Source organism: Elephas maximus, chromosome 21 (genome assembly GCF_024166365.1).
Source record: "Elephas maximus indicus isolate mEleMax1 chromosome 21, mEleMax1 primary haplotype, whole genome shotgun sequence".
NCBI lineage: Eukaryota > Metazoa > Chordata > Mammalia > Proboscidea > Elephantidae > Elephas > Elephas maximus.
Genome location: NC_064839.1, coordinates 46,537,270 through 46,554,391, shown reverse-complemented (window position 1 = coordinate 46,554,391; position 17,122 = coordinate 46,537,270). Strand labels below are relative to the sequence as shown.

The following is a 17,122-nucleotide window of genomic DNA, read 5'->3' as shown; positions in this document are numbered from 1 at the left end:
CTCGCATCTTTTTATGGGTCGAGTAGCATCCATCACAGCAATTTTCTTAATCTGCTTTCTGATCTCTCACTCTGACTCTCTTTTGGCCAAGAGATAGGAACTTCTATAGATGCTCCATTATACATCCGGCACTCATTCATTTATTTAAATCCACTCATTTATTCAACAAACAATTTTTGAGCCCCTTCTGTGTCCCAGACTCCAGTGATTCTGAAGACACAGGAATCACTAAGACAGCCATTAGGAGTCCCTGGGTAGGCCACAGTTAAGTTCTTGACTACTGGCCTAAAGATTGGTGGTTCAAACTTACCCAGAGGCACCTCAGAAGACAGGCGTGGAGATCTGCTTCCAAAAGGTCACAGCCTTGAAAACTCTATGGAGCAATTCTGCTCTGCACACATGGAGTCACTTTGAGTTGGAATCAACTGGAAGGCAACTAAGAACAACAAGGCAGCTGTTGCCTTTAAGAAGCTCTCCATCTGAGAGTGAGGAGGAAGAAAGATGTGTAAGATAATTATCCTACAGTGTGATTACCTGCACTGTCTAGTCTGGGAGCCTCTAGCCATATGTGGTTAAAGTTAAATTTTTATTAATTAAAAGTGAGGAACACTTAAAAAATTTCAATAGTTGTGTGTAGCTAGTGACTACTGTATTTGACTGTGTAGATGCAGACCCTTGCCATCATTGCAGGACATTCTGTTGGACAGTGCCAGATCAGACTGTAAGCCCCTGGAGCACAGGGTCGATATCTGTTTTTGACCATCAGGTAGCTCAGGTGCCAAGCATATCATAACTCTAATTATGTGCCGAATGAATGGAAGAGTCTGCAGTAAGGATTGTAAAAGAAGGATGTACAAACAGCTATGAGAAGAGGGATTAACTGGCTCTGGAAGATGTCCTAGAGCAGGTAACACCAGAGCTGCATTTGGAAGGATGAGAAGACCTGTTACAGATAGAGAAGGGGAAGAAAGTCCTTCCGGGCAGGCAGAATGACTCTGCCCTTGCCCTCTTCTTCCTTCTGTGTTCTGATGACACTAGCAACACAAGGTGTCACTATTTTCTTTGCAAGGGAAGGAAAATTTGTAGCACTCACACTGTTTTCTCTCTCCGGGCACTTCGAAAGGTGAGATCTCACTCAGTTGTCAGGCAGAAGGGGCAGATGCAATATGAGTTTATCATCTAGGTGTGAGATCATCCTGATTTCAGAAAACAGATGTTTTCGTGCAGGAAACTGAAAAGGTCTGGAAGTGTGACTGAAACAGTGAGGGTTCATGTGTGAGTGCAGTGAGTATAGAATGTTCTCTAATATCAGGAGGGTTGTTGTACTGTGGCGGCGCATGTTGCTATGATGCCGAAAGCTATGCCACTGGTATTTCAAACACCAGCAGGGTCACCCATGGTGGACAGGTTTCAGTGTAGCTTCCAGACTAAGACAGACCAGGAAGAAAGGTCTGGCTATGTGCTTCCAAAAATCAACCAATGGAAACCCTATGGATCACAATAGAATATTGTCCAATATAGTTGGGCGATGAGCCCCTTAGGTTGGAAGTTACTCAGAATACACAGTAGCTGCAACTATGGACTCAAACAGACCAACAATCATGAAGATGGTGCAGGAGCGGACAGTGTTTTGTTCTGTTGTACATGGGGTCGCCGTGAGTTGGAGCCAACTTGACAGCAGCTAACAACAATAACAAAGTAGGCAGCATGGCGTGATGTTGCTCAAGTTAGTTTCCTTCATTTGCTTGTTTGCTCATTCATTCACTTGATGACCAATTGGTTGAGCGTGTGCTATCATCCAGGCGCTGTCTTAGTTTCCTAGGGCTGCTGTAACAAAATGCCACAAACTGGGAGGCTTATAAGAACAGAAAGTTTATTTTCTCATATTTCCGAAGACTACAGGTCTGAAATCATGTTATCATCCATGTTGATTCCTTCTGAGGGCTTTGAGAGAGAAACTGTTCATGCCTTTCTCCTAGCTTCTGGTGGGAATTGAACCAGTGTTCAATTGCAGAGTCTTGATGCTGGAGTTGAGCCCTTACTCTGGCATTTCCCAATGATGTGACCTTGGGTTTTGGTTTCCTCATCTTTAATATGGGGATAAAAACAGTATCTTACGAAGTGGTTGTGAGGATTGAATGAGGTAAGCTGTGTGACATCACATGTTTTTCTTGTATGTCTCACTTTGAGCCTTCTAAACATTCCTATTTTAAAGTCATTGTCAGATTGTTTCATGATATTCCTTTTATTTTACTTGGAGTAATTCATGTTTTAATATTGATTTTGTGGGCTAGTTTCTTTGGCATTAAATGTCTTTGTGTTTTGGAATTTTGGTTTGCAAGCTCATTTTGAGAGGAAAGTTTTTTGTTTGTTTTCCATTGTTTTGTTTTCTTTGCTTTTTCTTTTTGCCTGTCTCACTAGTAGTTTTATGTTTTCCTCCACCTAGCCGAGAGCTCCTACTAAAGTCTTAGCCATGGGCAGCAGATCTTTTATTTTTATTTTTATTATTTGTCTGCCTTCATGAGGAGAGGCTCTCACTCCTTCCCAGGCTTTAGGCAGGTATCCTGGCTGATCTTTCCCATCTTGCACGGAACATTTAGTCTCTGTTCCCCTCAAAGAGCCTACTTCCCGGCTCCCAGCCCCACAGCTGGGCTGCTTTGTACTGATGTCCACCTCTAACACACAGTAATGTTTACCGTGTGCATAAGCCCAGCTTCATCCTATTGAATTCCTCCTTTTGTGTTTTATCTGTCATTTCTGGGTGCTTAGAGCAGAGGAGCTGTCTTGGAGTGGGATTTTATAGAGCCTTTTTTTTCATAACAGGAAATGTGCCTTTGTGCTTTAAGGAAGGAAAGTGGGGAGGCTTGACAGGGATAGATGGAAAGAAACCAGTGTGATGGTGAGTTTCCCACATCCCAGAAACATGGCATTTTCTCTACTTTGTAGCAATCCTGAGAGACAGGACCAATTTCTGCCATTTTGTATGCGGGACAGTGGAAGCAAAGAGTGGTTGAGCTGGTTTCTTGCCTTAGATATGGTGGTGTCCCATCGCTCAATTCACCTGATTTCAGGGCTCAGCAGGGCGGTTGGGTCTCCTCTGTGCCTGGAATGCCCTCTTTCTTGGCCTGGGTCCTGCCCTGGGCTTAGAGAGGAGGGTGTGGGTCAGAATTAGAAGGAGCAGCATGATTATGGGGCTGCCTGAATAATTTCTCTTCTCAGAAGGACTTGGTATCTTTCAGCTAACATCTGTGAAGTGCCCAGGATGTGCTGGGCACTTTGCTAATCCTATTTTGCTTCTTTAATTGAATTAGCTCAAAAACAACCCCATTTTATAAACAAGGAGACTGGTGCTCAAGAGCTCATGTGGCTTCCTAGCTTTTCCCAATTAGCAAACAGAGCTGGGACTCCCTGTTGTGTAGCTGCAAAGCCCTAAACTTCCAGCATATTTGATTTCCCATGGCACCTTCCCTGCCAGCCAGCTGCAGTCCACACATGGGGCATGATGATCCCAGAAGGGGAGAGGCCACAAGGGCAGAGTCTAAGGGACTCTGGAGGGTGACTTTTCTTTGCATCTAAAGGAGAGTCCATTTTAGCCACTTATTTTCAGAAAGGTAACATAACTCAGCTGCACATGGTGTGAATCAGACACTTAAGGAGGCTCTTCTCCCGTTTTTGGGCCCAGAAGTGTTGCTTCTTTCCAAGTTACCATTGGAGATGTGAACGCAGCATCCTTACAGAGAATAAACAGGTTTTTTTTCCCTCAGATACTCTCATGGTTTATGTGGTCAAATGTCTCCCAAGTCCTTGTCTCTTTGGGGGTTGCTTCACACTCTATTCCAATGGCAAGGCTATGGGCTTGAATTGCGAGAGACCCCCCCCCACTCGTTATTCTTTATCACATCACTCTATTATTTTCCAATCTGCAATTACTTTAGGTATCAGTTTATGTATTAGCTTTTCACCTCCCCCACCCCGAGTGAGCTCCGTGAGGCGGCAGGGACCTTATTTATTTACCTTTTCTTGAATCCCCACCATCTAGGTCATCCCACTGCTGTGCAGTTGATCCCAATTCGTAGAGACCCTATAGAACAGAGTAGAACTGCCCGTAGGGTTCCCAAGATTATAAATCTTTACAGAAGCAGACTGCCAGATCTTTCTTCCACAGAGCAGCTGGTGGGTTCAAACCTCTGACCTTTCGGTTAGCAGCCGAGCACTTAACCGCTGTGCCACCAGGGCACCTTAGCTAGGTCTTAGGAGGTTGATAATTATATTTTTAATGAATGAATGAATAAAATGAGAGACAGCTGGCTCAAATCCTGGCTCTACCCTTTAAAACCTTTGTGGCTCCAGCAAGTTAGTCATTTTTCCTACTTTACATAATAGGCTCACAGTGGTGTCTTACAGGACTGTTGAGAGAATTAGAGACACTGTGTATATAGCTGTTGAAAAAGGTAAATAAACTTCTTTGTCAAAGATCATTTGACTATTAACTGTGTGGGTCTTTTTCTGGGCTTTGTATTCTGTTCCATTGATCTATTCTTTCACACTGTTTTGATTACTATAGCTTTATAGTTAGTCTTGCAGTTGGGTAGTTTGCCCTTCAGCTTCGATCGACTTCTTCAGTATTGTGTTGGTTTTTCTAGACCTTTTGTCTTTCGATATAAACTTCTGGATCAGTTCGTTGATATCTACAAAATAGCTTGCCAGAATTTTGTAGGTGATTGCATTTAATCTGTCAATCCAGTTGGGAAGAATTGCCATTTTAACAATGTTGAGCCTTCAAATCTATAAGCATGGAGTATCTCTCCAATTTGTTTAGACCTTCTTTGATTTCTTTCACCAGAGATTTGTAGTTTTCTGCGTATTTTGTTATATTTATACCTAAGTATTTTGGGTTTGGGATGCTATTATAAATGATACATTTTTTTAAATTTTAAGTTCCAGTTGTTCACTGCTATTATATAGGAAAGCAATTGATTTTGTATATTAACCTCACATACTGCAACCTTGCTGTATTTGTTTATTCTAAGAGCTTTTTTTTTTTAATTTGATTTGATTTGATTCTTTGGTTTTATTACACAGTCATGTCATCTGTTACCAAAGACCATTTTATTTCCTCCTTCCCAATCTGTATATCTTTTATTTCCTTTCCTTGTCTTATTTCACTCTTTAGGACTTCCAATGCAGTGTCGAATAGGAGTGGTGAGAGAGACCATCCTTACCTTGTTCCCCGTCTTAAGAGGAAAGTGTCCTCTTAAGTATGATGTTAACCGTACGGTTTTTGTAGGTGTTCCTTATGAAGTTGAGGAAATTTCCTTCTATTCATGTATAGTTGAGCATATTTTATCATGAACTGGTGTTGGAGTTTTAAAATGCTTTTTCTGCATTAATTGGTATGATGATATTTCTTCTTTGTGTGTATATGTTAGGTGCCATCAAGTCAGTACTGATTCATAGTGACCCTGTGTACAACAGAACAGAACACTGCCGATCCTATGCCAACCTCAGAATTATTGCTATGTTTGAGCCCATTTGTTGCAGCCACTGTGTCAGTCATCTCATTAGGGTCTTCTGCTTTGCTCACCCTCTACTTTACCAAGCATCATGTCCTTCTCCAGCAGCTGGTCCCTCTTGATTACATGTCCAAAGTACATGAGACAGTCTCGCCATCCTTGCTTCTAAGGAGCATTCTGGCTGTACTTCTTCCAGGACAGATTTGCTCGTCTTCTGGCAGTCCATGATATATTCAGTATTCTTCGCCAACACCATAATTCAAAGGCATCAATTCTTCTTCTATTTTCCTTGTTCATTGTCCAGCTTTTGCATGTATATGAGGTGATTGAAAGTTCTATGGCTTGAGTCAGACGTACCTTAGTCCTCAAGGTGACATCTTTGCTTTTGAACACTTTAAAGAGCTCTTTTGCGGCAGATTTCCCCAGTACAATACATTGTTTGATTTCTCGACTTCTGCTTCCATTGGCGTTGATTGTGGATCCAAGTACAACAAAATCTTTGACAACTTCAACCTTTTCTCCGTTTATCATGATGTTGCTTATTGGTCCAGTTGTGAGATATTTTTTCTTTTTATGTTGAGGTGTAATCCATACCGAAGGCTGTAGCCTTTGATCGTCACTAAGTGCTTCAAGTCCTCTTCACTTTCAGCAAGCAAAGTTGAGTCATCTGCGTATCGCAGTTTGTTAATGAGTCTTCCTTCAATCCTGATGCCCTGTTCTTCTTCATATAGTCCAGCTTCTCAGATTATTTGTGTAGTATACAGACTGAATAAGTATGTTGAAAGGATACAACCCTAAAACACACCTTTCCTGATTTCAAACCATGCAGTATCCCCTTGTTCTGTTCAAATGACTGCCTCTTGGTTTATGTACGGGTTCCGCATGAGCACATTTAAGTGTTCTGGAATTCCCATTCTCTGCAATGTTATCCATGATTTTGATCCACACAGTCGAATGCCTTTGCATAATCAATAAAACACAGGGAAACATCTTTGTGTTGTTTTCTGCTTTCAGCCAAGATCCACCTGACATCACCAGTAACATCCCTTGTTCCATGTCCTCTTCTGAATCTGACTTGAATATCTGGCAGTTACCTGTTGAGGTACTGCTGCAACCATTTTTTAATTATCTTCAGCGTAATTTTACTTTCATGTGATGTCAATGATATTGTTTGATAATTTCCACATTCTCTTTCATCTTTAGCCTGTTGATGTTACGGGATTCATTGATTGATTTTTGAGTGTTGAACCTGCCTTGCATACTTTGTCATAGTGTATAATTCTCTTTATGCATTATTGGATTTAGTTTGCTTTTTTTTTTTTTTTTTTGGAGGATTTCTGCATTTATGTTCATAAGAGATGCTGGCCTGTAGTGTTTCTTGTAATGTCTTTACCTGGTTTTTCTGTTAGGGTAATGGTGGCCTCATAAAATGAGTTAGGAAGCATTTACTGTGCTTTGACTGTCTGGAACAGATTATGGATAATTGATATCATTTCTTCCTTAAATGTTTGGTGTAATTCACCAGTGAAACCATCAAACCATCTGGGCCTGGTGCTTTCTATTTTTTTTAGAAGATTATTAATTATTTAATTTTTTATAGATACAGGCCTATTCAGATTATGTATTTCTACTTCTGTGTGTTTTGGAAGTTCATGTCTTTCAAGAAAGTGTCTATTTCACCTAAGTTATTAATCTGCAGTCATTGAATTCATAGTATTCTTTTATTTTCATTTTAACATCCATGGGATCAGTCGTGCTGACCCATCTTCCATTTCTGACATAAATAATTTGTATCTTTTCTCTTTTTTTTCTTGGCTGGGAATTATTTTCAGAATACGCACTTTAGGCTCTCCCAAGACCTCTTGAGGACATAGGCTTGGGTGGGTGCAGGCTTGGGCATGATGACTTCGAGAACATCCCTGGCACTTCTGATATATCTCCTCGGGAGGCAGGAGTTTGGGAGCCATCATAAATCTGGATTTTTTTTCTTAAGTCATTTTCAAATCTTTTTTTTTTGCCAGGGCATTTACTGAAAGCTTATATGTAAAATTAAAAAAATGCGAAACTGTTGTAACTGACTTGGGGGAAAGTAGAGGAGAGACACTAGGACCCTCCCTCATCTCGGTGTGGCTTCATGGTGGCTCTGGAGCCCCAGAGCTGTGGTTCTTATATTAAATAGAATAATGCGCATTTAGTGTTTTAGGAGAGTGCTTAGTACATAATATAGCCCAAATGAAGTTTAGATGCTATTATTGATCTTGATAAAGACTTCCTATCAGTCATAGGTGTCCACCAATGAAAGGGCTGCCTCCTGAGGCAGTCAGTGGGTTCCCTGTTGCTAAAGGTGTCTAAGCAGAAGCTGGGGCCTCACAGGCAGAGTTGGGGGAGAGGAGAGGAGCATCAGGGATTGCACAGGGTCCTTCAGAGAGCCCCCTACAGTGTCTTCCACATTTGGAGACGTAGCCATGAAGCCCCAGGCTCTTCATCACACAGGGAGTCCCAGCCACATTTGACCCTTTCCGTTGAAAATTGGAATGTTCTCTGATTACACTATTGTAGGTTTCCATGAGTCGCTTTCTGACTTTGTTTATCTGGTTCTTGAAGGCTCTGCTCTGACCAATGGGGGACTCAACCTGCACAGCCCTGTGAAGAGGAAGCTGGAAGCAGAGAAGGACTATGTCTTTGACAAGAGGCTCAGGTACAGCGTCCGCCAGAATGAAAGCAACTGCCGGTTTCGAGACATTGTCGTGCGGAAGGAAGAGGGGTTCACACACATCCTGCTGTCCAGCCAGACCTCAGATAACAACGCCCTGACGCCAGAGGTGAGGGGACAGGAGAGGGGACAGGGACAGGCGAGTGCGGGCTGATGGGCTGTGTTCCCCGTTACTCAGAGCAGGGCATCTGCATTCTCTTTTTTTCTATCAGGAGCTGATGAAAATAACCAACACGTATAAAAATGTGGCGAGAGGGGAGGCAATTCGCTAATCACTTTATAGACATTAGTCCATTTGATTTATGGCAAGGTAACAGTATTATCCCATTTTACAGATGAAAACACTGCACACAGCAATTCGGTAAACTGATCAATAAAAACATGGAGGGTTGGCCATAGAAGTTTGTTTTAGAGGATGTAGCTAAAGAGTAACCACTCACCAGACTGGGATTGGTAGGATGCTGTGGCATTGCTCAGTATACCTGGTACAGTTAGGGAGGCCAGGAAGCAGAACTAAAAAAAAAACCAGAAAACGAAAACAAAACCACCAGTTCTCACACATAGCAGCCGTATGTGTGATGAATAGAACTGAGCTCCATAGGATTTTCAGCATCTGTTATTTTGGAAGTAGATATCCAGGCCTTTCTTCTGAGGCTCCTCTGGGTGGACTCAAACCACCAACCTTGTGGTTAGTAGTTGACTGCTTAACCATTAGTGCCACCCAGGACTCCTGTGAAGGAAGAACTGTGGCTGAATCCTTCCCTCTGGAGTTTGTGGGGCTGGGGGTGGCTTGTTGCCCTTCCTTTAAGCATGGTGTTTTGGGCATGCTCTCTTCTCCATGCCCAGTGGCACCATCTCAGGGTTCTCTGCTGTGTGCAGAGCTCTGTGTAAGATTCAGTGAAGTCCAGGGCCTCCAGCTTACCCCAGACGCTGTTCTTCACATGTTTATACACCTGCAAACCTTGTTATTTTAAGCTCATCATGAAGCATCTGCATGAGACCAATTCTTCTTAGATTTTTTCTACTTCACCACTTTTTAAAAGCGCGCTTTTACAAGGCACAGCATTTCCCTTCGATAAATGGAATAAATGTGAAGTCTCCTAGTTTATTGTGTCTCTTTAGAGCAGCTTCTTATGTTAACTATTGCCTACTCATCAAGGAAAATGTGTTGTGCCTGACAGGTTTAAGATGCCCAGGTTCTCACCTCCCGAGTCCTGGGCTGGCTTAATTAGGTATCTCATTCCTAATCAGTGTCTGAGGAAAATAGAAGAAATGATTGATCTGGCGTTTTCAGCCGTCTCAACAACCAAAGTGAATTGACTGTACAGATGAGTTGGCTGCCTGAGTGAAATATTCTTGGAAGAAAGATTCTGTTGAAATGAAGAGGTGATATTAGGGAAGGAACACAGATTTTGGAGTCTAGTAGACCTGGGTTCAAATTCTGCCTCTACCAACTTACCACTTCTGTGACCTTGGGAGTTTTCTTTGCCTCTCTGAGCTTCTTCATTTATAGAAATTGGGTGATACCTTTCTTTTGGGGTTAGAGATGATGTGTGCAAAGAGGCACTCACAAGCGGCTCAGTCAGTGTTCGTATCATTGTTATGATGAAACACAGGCATTCAGTGGCCACCGGCAGACCCAGCCTTCTTTGTTTGTGGAGGAACTGGAAGGCAACCACTTGCACAGTCGTCGTTGAATTTCTCTTCCTAGCCCCGTGTGTAGCGTTGGTTGGATGGACCTCATTGGCAGAGACCCGGCCGTTACGGGATGCGTTCTTCAGATGCTAAGGCTAGCAGATATGTTGTAATAAGTCTCCTGTCTAGAATATAGCATAAAACCAGGAGATTAAAATGTCCCTTAAGGAAAGAGCCTGCAAAGAGATTGCACAACATCTTCGTGATTAAAAGCTCATCTCCTTCCCTGTTAGGAAAGAGTCACATGTCCTTGCTTACCTTCTGGTTTTCTTCAGTGCTCCCACCCTCAGCAACGGCCCCTATCAGGAACCATCTGCAGGAACACACCAGACACGTAGAAGTCTCACTTTACACCTCTCTTGGCCACACCTCCAGATCTAAAGCATCCCCAAGGCCTATTAACTAACGCCTGAGTGTTTCTCAAATATGTTTGCTTCCCTGTATTTCCCCCATAGCCATTATAGTCTAAACTACCAGGCTGTTTGGTCTGATTTGGTATCAACTCAATAGCAACTGGTTATTATAATAACCTGCTAACAAGTCTGCCCCCTTTAATGATGTCTGCCCTGTAATCCATCCACTCTGTAGGCAGAGTGATCTGCTGGAAATGCAAATCTGGTCAGTAGCAAGCCCCCCTCCCATTACCCATCACCACCACCACCAGCACAGACTTTAAACAATGGTTCCCCATTGCTCTTGGTTAAAAATGAAAACTTTTTTTTTTTTTTTTTAAATTGTGTTAAGGATAACAAAACAAATACAGCCAGAATGCTCCTTAGAAGCAAGGATGATAAGACTTTGTCTCACATACTTTGGACATGTTATCAGGAGGGACTAGTCCTTGGAGAAGGATCTCATGCTTGGTAAAGTGGTGGGTCAGTGTAATAGATGAAGACCCTCAATGAGATGAATTGACATAGTGGCAGCAACAGTGGGGTTGAGTATAGCAATGATTGTGAGGATGGTTCAGGACCAGGCAGTGTTTCATTCTGTTATACACAGGGTCACCATGAGTCAGAATCTACTCCACAGCACCTAACAACAAGTATGAGGAAACATTTGCCATTTTGGTCTCGGGGGACACCTAGCTCAATTGGCATAACATAGTTTATAAAGAAAATGTTCTACGTCCTACTTTGGTGAGTAGCATCTGAGGTCTTAAAAGCTTGTGAGCGTCCATTTAAGATACTCTGTTGGTCCCATCTCATCTGGAGCAAGGGAGGATGAAGAAAACCAAAGACACAAGAGAAAGATTAGTCCAAAGGGCTAACGGACCACAACTACTACAGCCTCTACCAGGCTGAGTCCAGCACGACTAGATGGTGCCTGGCTATCACCACCAATTGCTCACAATAGTGAGTCCTGGACAGAGCTGGAGAAAAACGTAGAACAAAATTCTAACTCACAGAAAAAGAGCAGACTTACTGGTCTGACAGAGACTGGAGGAATCCCGGGAGTATGGCCTCTGGACACCCCTTTAGCTCAGTAATGAAGTCACTCCTGAGGTTCACCCTTCAGCCAAAGATTAGACAGGCCTATAAAACAAAATGAGGCTAAAGGGACACACCAGCTCGGGGGTAAGGACAGGAAGGCAGGAGGGAACAGGAAAGCTGGTAATAGTGAACCCAAGGTCAAGAAGGGGAGAGTGTTGACATATCATAGGGTTGGCAACCAATGCCATAAAACATTATGTGTATTAATTGTTCAATGAGAAACTAATTTGCTCTGTAAACCTTTAGGTAAAGTACAATAAAAAAAATTTTGCCATTTCAACTTTTTTTTACACACACAGTTAAGTGACATTAATTACATTCATCAGGTTGTGCAGCCATCACCACTATCTGTTTCCAGATTTTTCCATCACCCTTAACAGAAACTCAGTGCTCCGTAAGCAGTGACTCCCTCTTTCCCCCTCCTTTTCACCCCTGGAAGAATCTAAACTCTTAACGTGTCCTGTGAAGCCTGTGCAGGCTGGCCCTGCCCATATCTGCAGCCTCATATCACACATCACTCTTCCCCTCTCCTCTACACTCCAGGTGCCCGGCTTCCTTTCATCCTCACTTCTGTCACAGGGCCTTTGCACATGCCCATCCTGCTGATTGGAACAGATTTCCCTCTTCCCTGCTGACTGCTCTTCCCTCAGATCTCAGCTCTGCCTTTCCTTCTGCATGGAGGTTTTCACTTACCTCCCTGACAGGTCATCTCTCTTTCTCATATGCTTTTCTTACCCCATCCACCATTCCCTTCTAAAACTTATCATAGTTGTTGATGTGCATGTGTTTGTGTGATAACTCGTTTAATGTCTGATTCCCCCATTAGACTATAAACATCTTAAGGGGTATAGACTGTGCCATTCACTCAATTCAATAAATATTTATTTAGCTCTATTCTGTGCAAGGTTCTAAAGTAGATATTATGAGGGAGGTACAATGAGGGAGATACAGATGAGTAAAATACGAATGTAGCTTTTAAGGCGTTGTATTAATTATCTAGGGAAGAAAGGCCTGGCAATCTACTTATGAAAATCAGCCCATGAAAATCCTGTGAATCACCACGGTCCGATTGCAACCAATTGTGGGGATGGCGCAGGACCGGGGTTCATTTCCTTCCATTGTGCATGGGGGCATCAAACAGCAACAACATTATCTACAGCTGTGTAACAAATTACGCTATACTTAGCAGCTTAAAATAATGTTCATGCAATCGCCGTTTCCATGGTCAGCAATCTGACATGGCAGCAGGATGCTGTGGACTCAGGGTCTCTCACAAGGCTGCTGTGGAGGTGTTGGCTGGGGTTGAGGTCTCATCTGAAGGCTCATCTCGGGGAGAATCTATTTTCAAGTTTACTCACATGGTTGATGGCAGGCTCAGGTAATCACTGGTCAGGGACATTGGTTCCTCGCCATATGGGCTTCTCCATGGGCCTATTCATGACACGGTAACTTGCTTCTCCCAGAGTGAGGGCTCCAAGAAAGTCTCGAGAGCAAAAGAGGATGCCCAAGACAGAAGCTACAGTCTTGTAAACTAATCTGCCTTCGAAACTGACACCCCATTACTTTTGCTGTATTCTTCTCATTAGAAGCAAGCTATTAGATCTCCCCCTGCACACACTCAAAGGGAGAGGATTAAAAAGGTTTAAATACCAGGAGGCAGGCATTGTTGCGGGCCTAAACCAGGTAGGGGGCAGGATAAAGTAAGGATGCACAAATAACTGTTCTGTAAGGATGTTTGTCAGCAGCATCTCAGCAGAGATTTGAAGCACTTGGGGTGCTGGGAAAAGGGAGAGTTCACACTGGGTTATTCCAGAGAACCTTCCTAAAGGTGAATGCATTAGAGATGGGCCCTGGTTACTGGATTTCAGCAATGACAGATGAAGTGGAGACAGGGGCCCTGGTTACTCGCCCCTTATACCCAATTCTAATGAACTTGGTTATGTGGTTTCAAAGCTACAGCAGATCAGAAGCTAGAAGTGGCAGGGGAGGGCTGTACTGTCTCTAGCAGGCACTAAGCAGGAGCAGGTGGCAGCTGGAAAGTGCACAGCAAGGGCACAGAATTTAAAGAACAGATTTAAGAATTCAAAATACATAGCAGTCGGGACCATTTGTTATAGAGGCTCTTTGCCACCTCTGAGTTGATTGATCTGTTTATAGGCCGGCACCATTATCCATGATCATAGCCACCAAGCAACCCTTAAGAGGCACTTACGTTATCTGCGCTATATTCTGTTTAAGAAGGCAAAGGAGTGTGCAATAATTTTAGAGAGCTGTACTTTAAACAAAGGAGCCCTGGTGGCACAGTGTTTAAGTGCTCGTCTGCTAACTGATAGGTAGGCAGTTCCAACTGGCCGGCTGCTCTGTGGAAGAAAGACCTGGCAATCTGCTCCTGTAAACATTACAACCTTAGAAACCCTATGGGGCAATTCTGTCCTGTCCTATAATGTCACCATGAGTTGGAATCCACTCAAGAGCATACAACAACTTTAAACAAACCAGGTAAATGCAACAAAAACCAAAACCATTGCCGTCGAGTCAATTCCAACTCACAGTGACCCTATAGGGCAGAGTAGAACTGCCCCATAGAGTTTCCAAGGAGCGCCTGGTGGATTTAAACTGCAGCCGTAGCACTTACCCACTGTACCACCAGGGTTTCCAGAAACAAACCAGTTACAGTATAAAACTTAGGGTCTTTTAAGAAGGTGAGGAACCTCAGCCATCTGTCCACATGTGATTATCAACATGAGAAAGGCAAAAGTTTACTAACTAGATACAACTTTTTTTTACTTAAAAAAATGTTCATGCTTTTATTGTGTCAATAAAACATGCATTGATTTTCCACTTATTTCATAAAGGAGACAGGTGTTTTGTTTCATTTTTTGTGGCCTCAGATGGATAAGCCCTGCTCTCTAGTCTTGTGTAAAAATACAGTTCATGTCTTGACAGTGGTGCTTTCTTCTCTTTGCTGCTGAGAGAGATGGAGTTCATGTATAGGGGACAGCGTGTCTATTTCTAGAGGCAGATGGATTAAAGGACCCACGAGATAGTGGGCTGTTAGCGTTTTTCATGTCCAGAGTGAATGGCTGTGGCTTATACCCTGTTAATGTAGAGAGTGCTTCTCCTACCCTTCTCCCAGATCACAGCCTGGAGATTCTCGGTGCAGATTAATGGCTAGCCCTATTTTTTCCTCTAAAATTCTCAATTTTATTTAAGTCAGGCTACAGTGTGGAGTCGTGGGAAGGAGAAGTGGCTTTGGTGTGAGATTTGAATCATGGTTCTGCCTCTCAGTTGCAGCGTGACCTAGAGCAACTTAAGTGTACTTCACTTCTCTGAGTCTTTATTTCTTCACCTGGAAAATTGGGATAAAGGGGCCCTAGTAATGCAATGGTTAGTGCTCGGCCGCTAACTAAAACATTGGTGTTCAAACCCAAACAGTGGCTCTGTGGGAAAAAGACTTGGTGATCTGCTCCTATAAAGATTACAGCCTAGAAAACTCTACGGGGCAGTTCTTGAGTTGAAAGCAATGCAAAGGCACCTAACAACAACAACAAACTTGGGATAACACTCTCTACCTTACAGAATTTTTACTTGGAATAAAATGTGTGGAAATTACTGTTGTTAGCTGCCATTGAGTCGACCTTGACTCACGGTGACCCCACACATAATGGAACGAAAGGCTACCCAGTCCTGGGCCATCCCTGTGATTGGTTGCGGATTGCACTGTTGTGATCTGTAGGGTTTTCATTGGCTGATTTTCAGAAATAGATTGCCTGGTCTTTCTTTCTAGTCTGTCTTAGTCTGAAAGCTCACATTAAAAAAAGTCCCCGTGGCTGAACGGTCGTGATTGGTGGGCACTGACTCTCCTCGCCATCCCCTCCCTCTGTGTCCTTCCCTGGCTGGGGCACTTGCTCCAGTTTGACTGCCAGGCCACATAGTGGGGATGTGCAGTAGCAAAGAGCAAAGACTGGATGTTGTCCTGAGTCAGACCTGGGTTCAGATCCTGCCTTCAACACTTACCAATTGCGTGGCCGTGGGCTAGTGCCTGTGGGTGGGCAGAGAATAGTGTCCACCTTCGGTGTTGTCGGTGGGCTTTAACCACCCAGCATGGCGCCTGGCACTCAGTGTTCACTACTGAAGTAGCACTTGCTGGTCTTCCCCCAGGCAGCTGTGTCTGTCTCTACAATTCTGTCTCCCAGCCTAAGACAGGGTCTCAGGGCCGTAAAAACCACACAGGGTGTATGTGCAGGAGATAAGCAGATCTTGCCCATGATGGCTGGCAGGTGGCCAACCAGTTCCTTCATGTTATGTGTTATCTTGAGCGTCATAAAGAGAAGGAGCAAAATGTTCTTTTTGCATGTTTCGCTGCAGGTGACCATCGCATGTTCTTTCCTTTCACTTAATCCTGACACGAGCCTTTGAAGCTGGGTGCTGTGATCCTCACTTATAGATGAGGAAATGGAGCATACCTAGTGTGGCCACAGTCCTGTGGAGAGTAAGCTGCAGAGCCACTGTGTGGACCAGGAGGATTTAGAACCCAGGACTGGGTCTGGTACCAGAGTCCATTTACCATGTGATGTGTGCCAAGTAAGAGCCATGCAAGGGTCCTAGTTGAATTAAGCGTGAAAACCAAAAACCAAACCCACTGCCGTCGAGTCGATTCCAACTCATAGCGACCCTACAGGACAGAGTAGAACTGCCCAATAGAGTTTCCAAGGAGCGCCTGGCGGATTCGAACTGCCGACTTCTTGGTTAGTAGCCGTAGCACTTAACCACTACACCACCAGGGTTTCCATAATTAAGCGTGAGCAAGGGTATAATCAAATAGTGGCACAATGGTTAAATGCTCAGTGGCTAACTGAAAGGTCAGTGGTTTGAACCTACCAGCTACTCTGCAGGAGGAAGACCTGGTGACCTGCTCTCGTGAAGATTACAGCCTAGGGAACCCTGTAAGGCGGTTCTGCTCTGTCTTGGGAGAAGTACAGCCACAATGCTTCTTAGAAGCAAGGATGAGTCGGAATCTACCTGATTTGACGGCACACAACAACAGCAGGGGTAGCATGTGTGCCTCACCTGGGCTATGCACACGACTGTCATTCTATACCTTGTAAAGGGCTAAATGAGCAAATGCTGTAAGAAGATTTGCAGAGATTAACCAGAGGATTGGACTGCTCCAAGCCAGGCTTCAAAACCTGCAGCCATTAACCACACTGCCACTTTACTAGCAATCTCACGCCTCCTTTGGGGATGGTGCAGGAAAGCTTTGGTTTCGGTAAGTGTTTCTTTCTTTGGTCTGGGCATGTACTTATATTCATCAAGGCTCCCAGCACAGGGAACATACAGATTTACTTGCCTGTCCCCTGAAAGGTCAGGCACAGCATCCTCGAGGCCTGAAAGCCCGATTGGCTTCCAGGACAACCACCTAATACCCAGGCAAATTTGTCTCTGCCCACAGATCATGAAGGAAGTGCGGCGAGCCCTCTGCAACGCAGCCACGGATGACAGCAAACTGCTGCTCCTCAGCGCGGTCGGCAGCGTATTCTGCAGTGGCTTGGACTATTCCTACCTAATTGGCAGGTTGTCCAGCGACCGGCGGAAGGAGAGCACACGGATTGCAGAAGCCATCAGGTGAGTTCTGCTCCTGTTCGGACCCGTTAGACTCTGCTTGGGGTTGCCACATTTAGCAAATAAAAATACAGGGTGCTCAGCTA

At 43.9% G+C, this 17,122-nt stretch overlaps 1 protein-coding gene across 3 annotated transcripts in view; it reads left to right on the top strand.

Annotated features, from left to right (window-relative positions):
- CDYL2 (chromodomain Y like 2) overlaps positions 1–17,122 on the top strand; it is a 198,625-nt gene that overhangs the window by 146,055 nt on the left and 35,448 nt on the right. For all 3 annotated transcript variants that reach the window (XM_049863650.1, XM_049863649.1, XM_049863651.1), the window contains 2 exons: positions 8,118–8,335; positions 16,867–17,039. In XM_049863650.1, the coding sequence (XP_049719607.1) occupies positions 8,118–8,335; positions 16,867–17,039 (391 nt within the window). The remainder of the gene's footprint in view (positions 1–8,117; positions 8,336–16,866; positions 17,040–17,122) is intronic.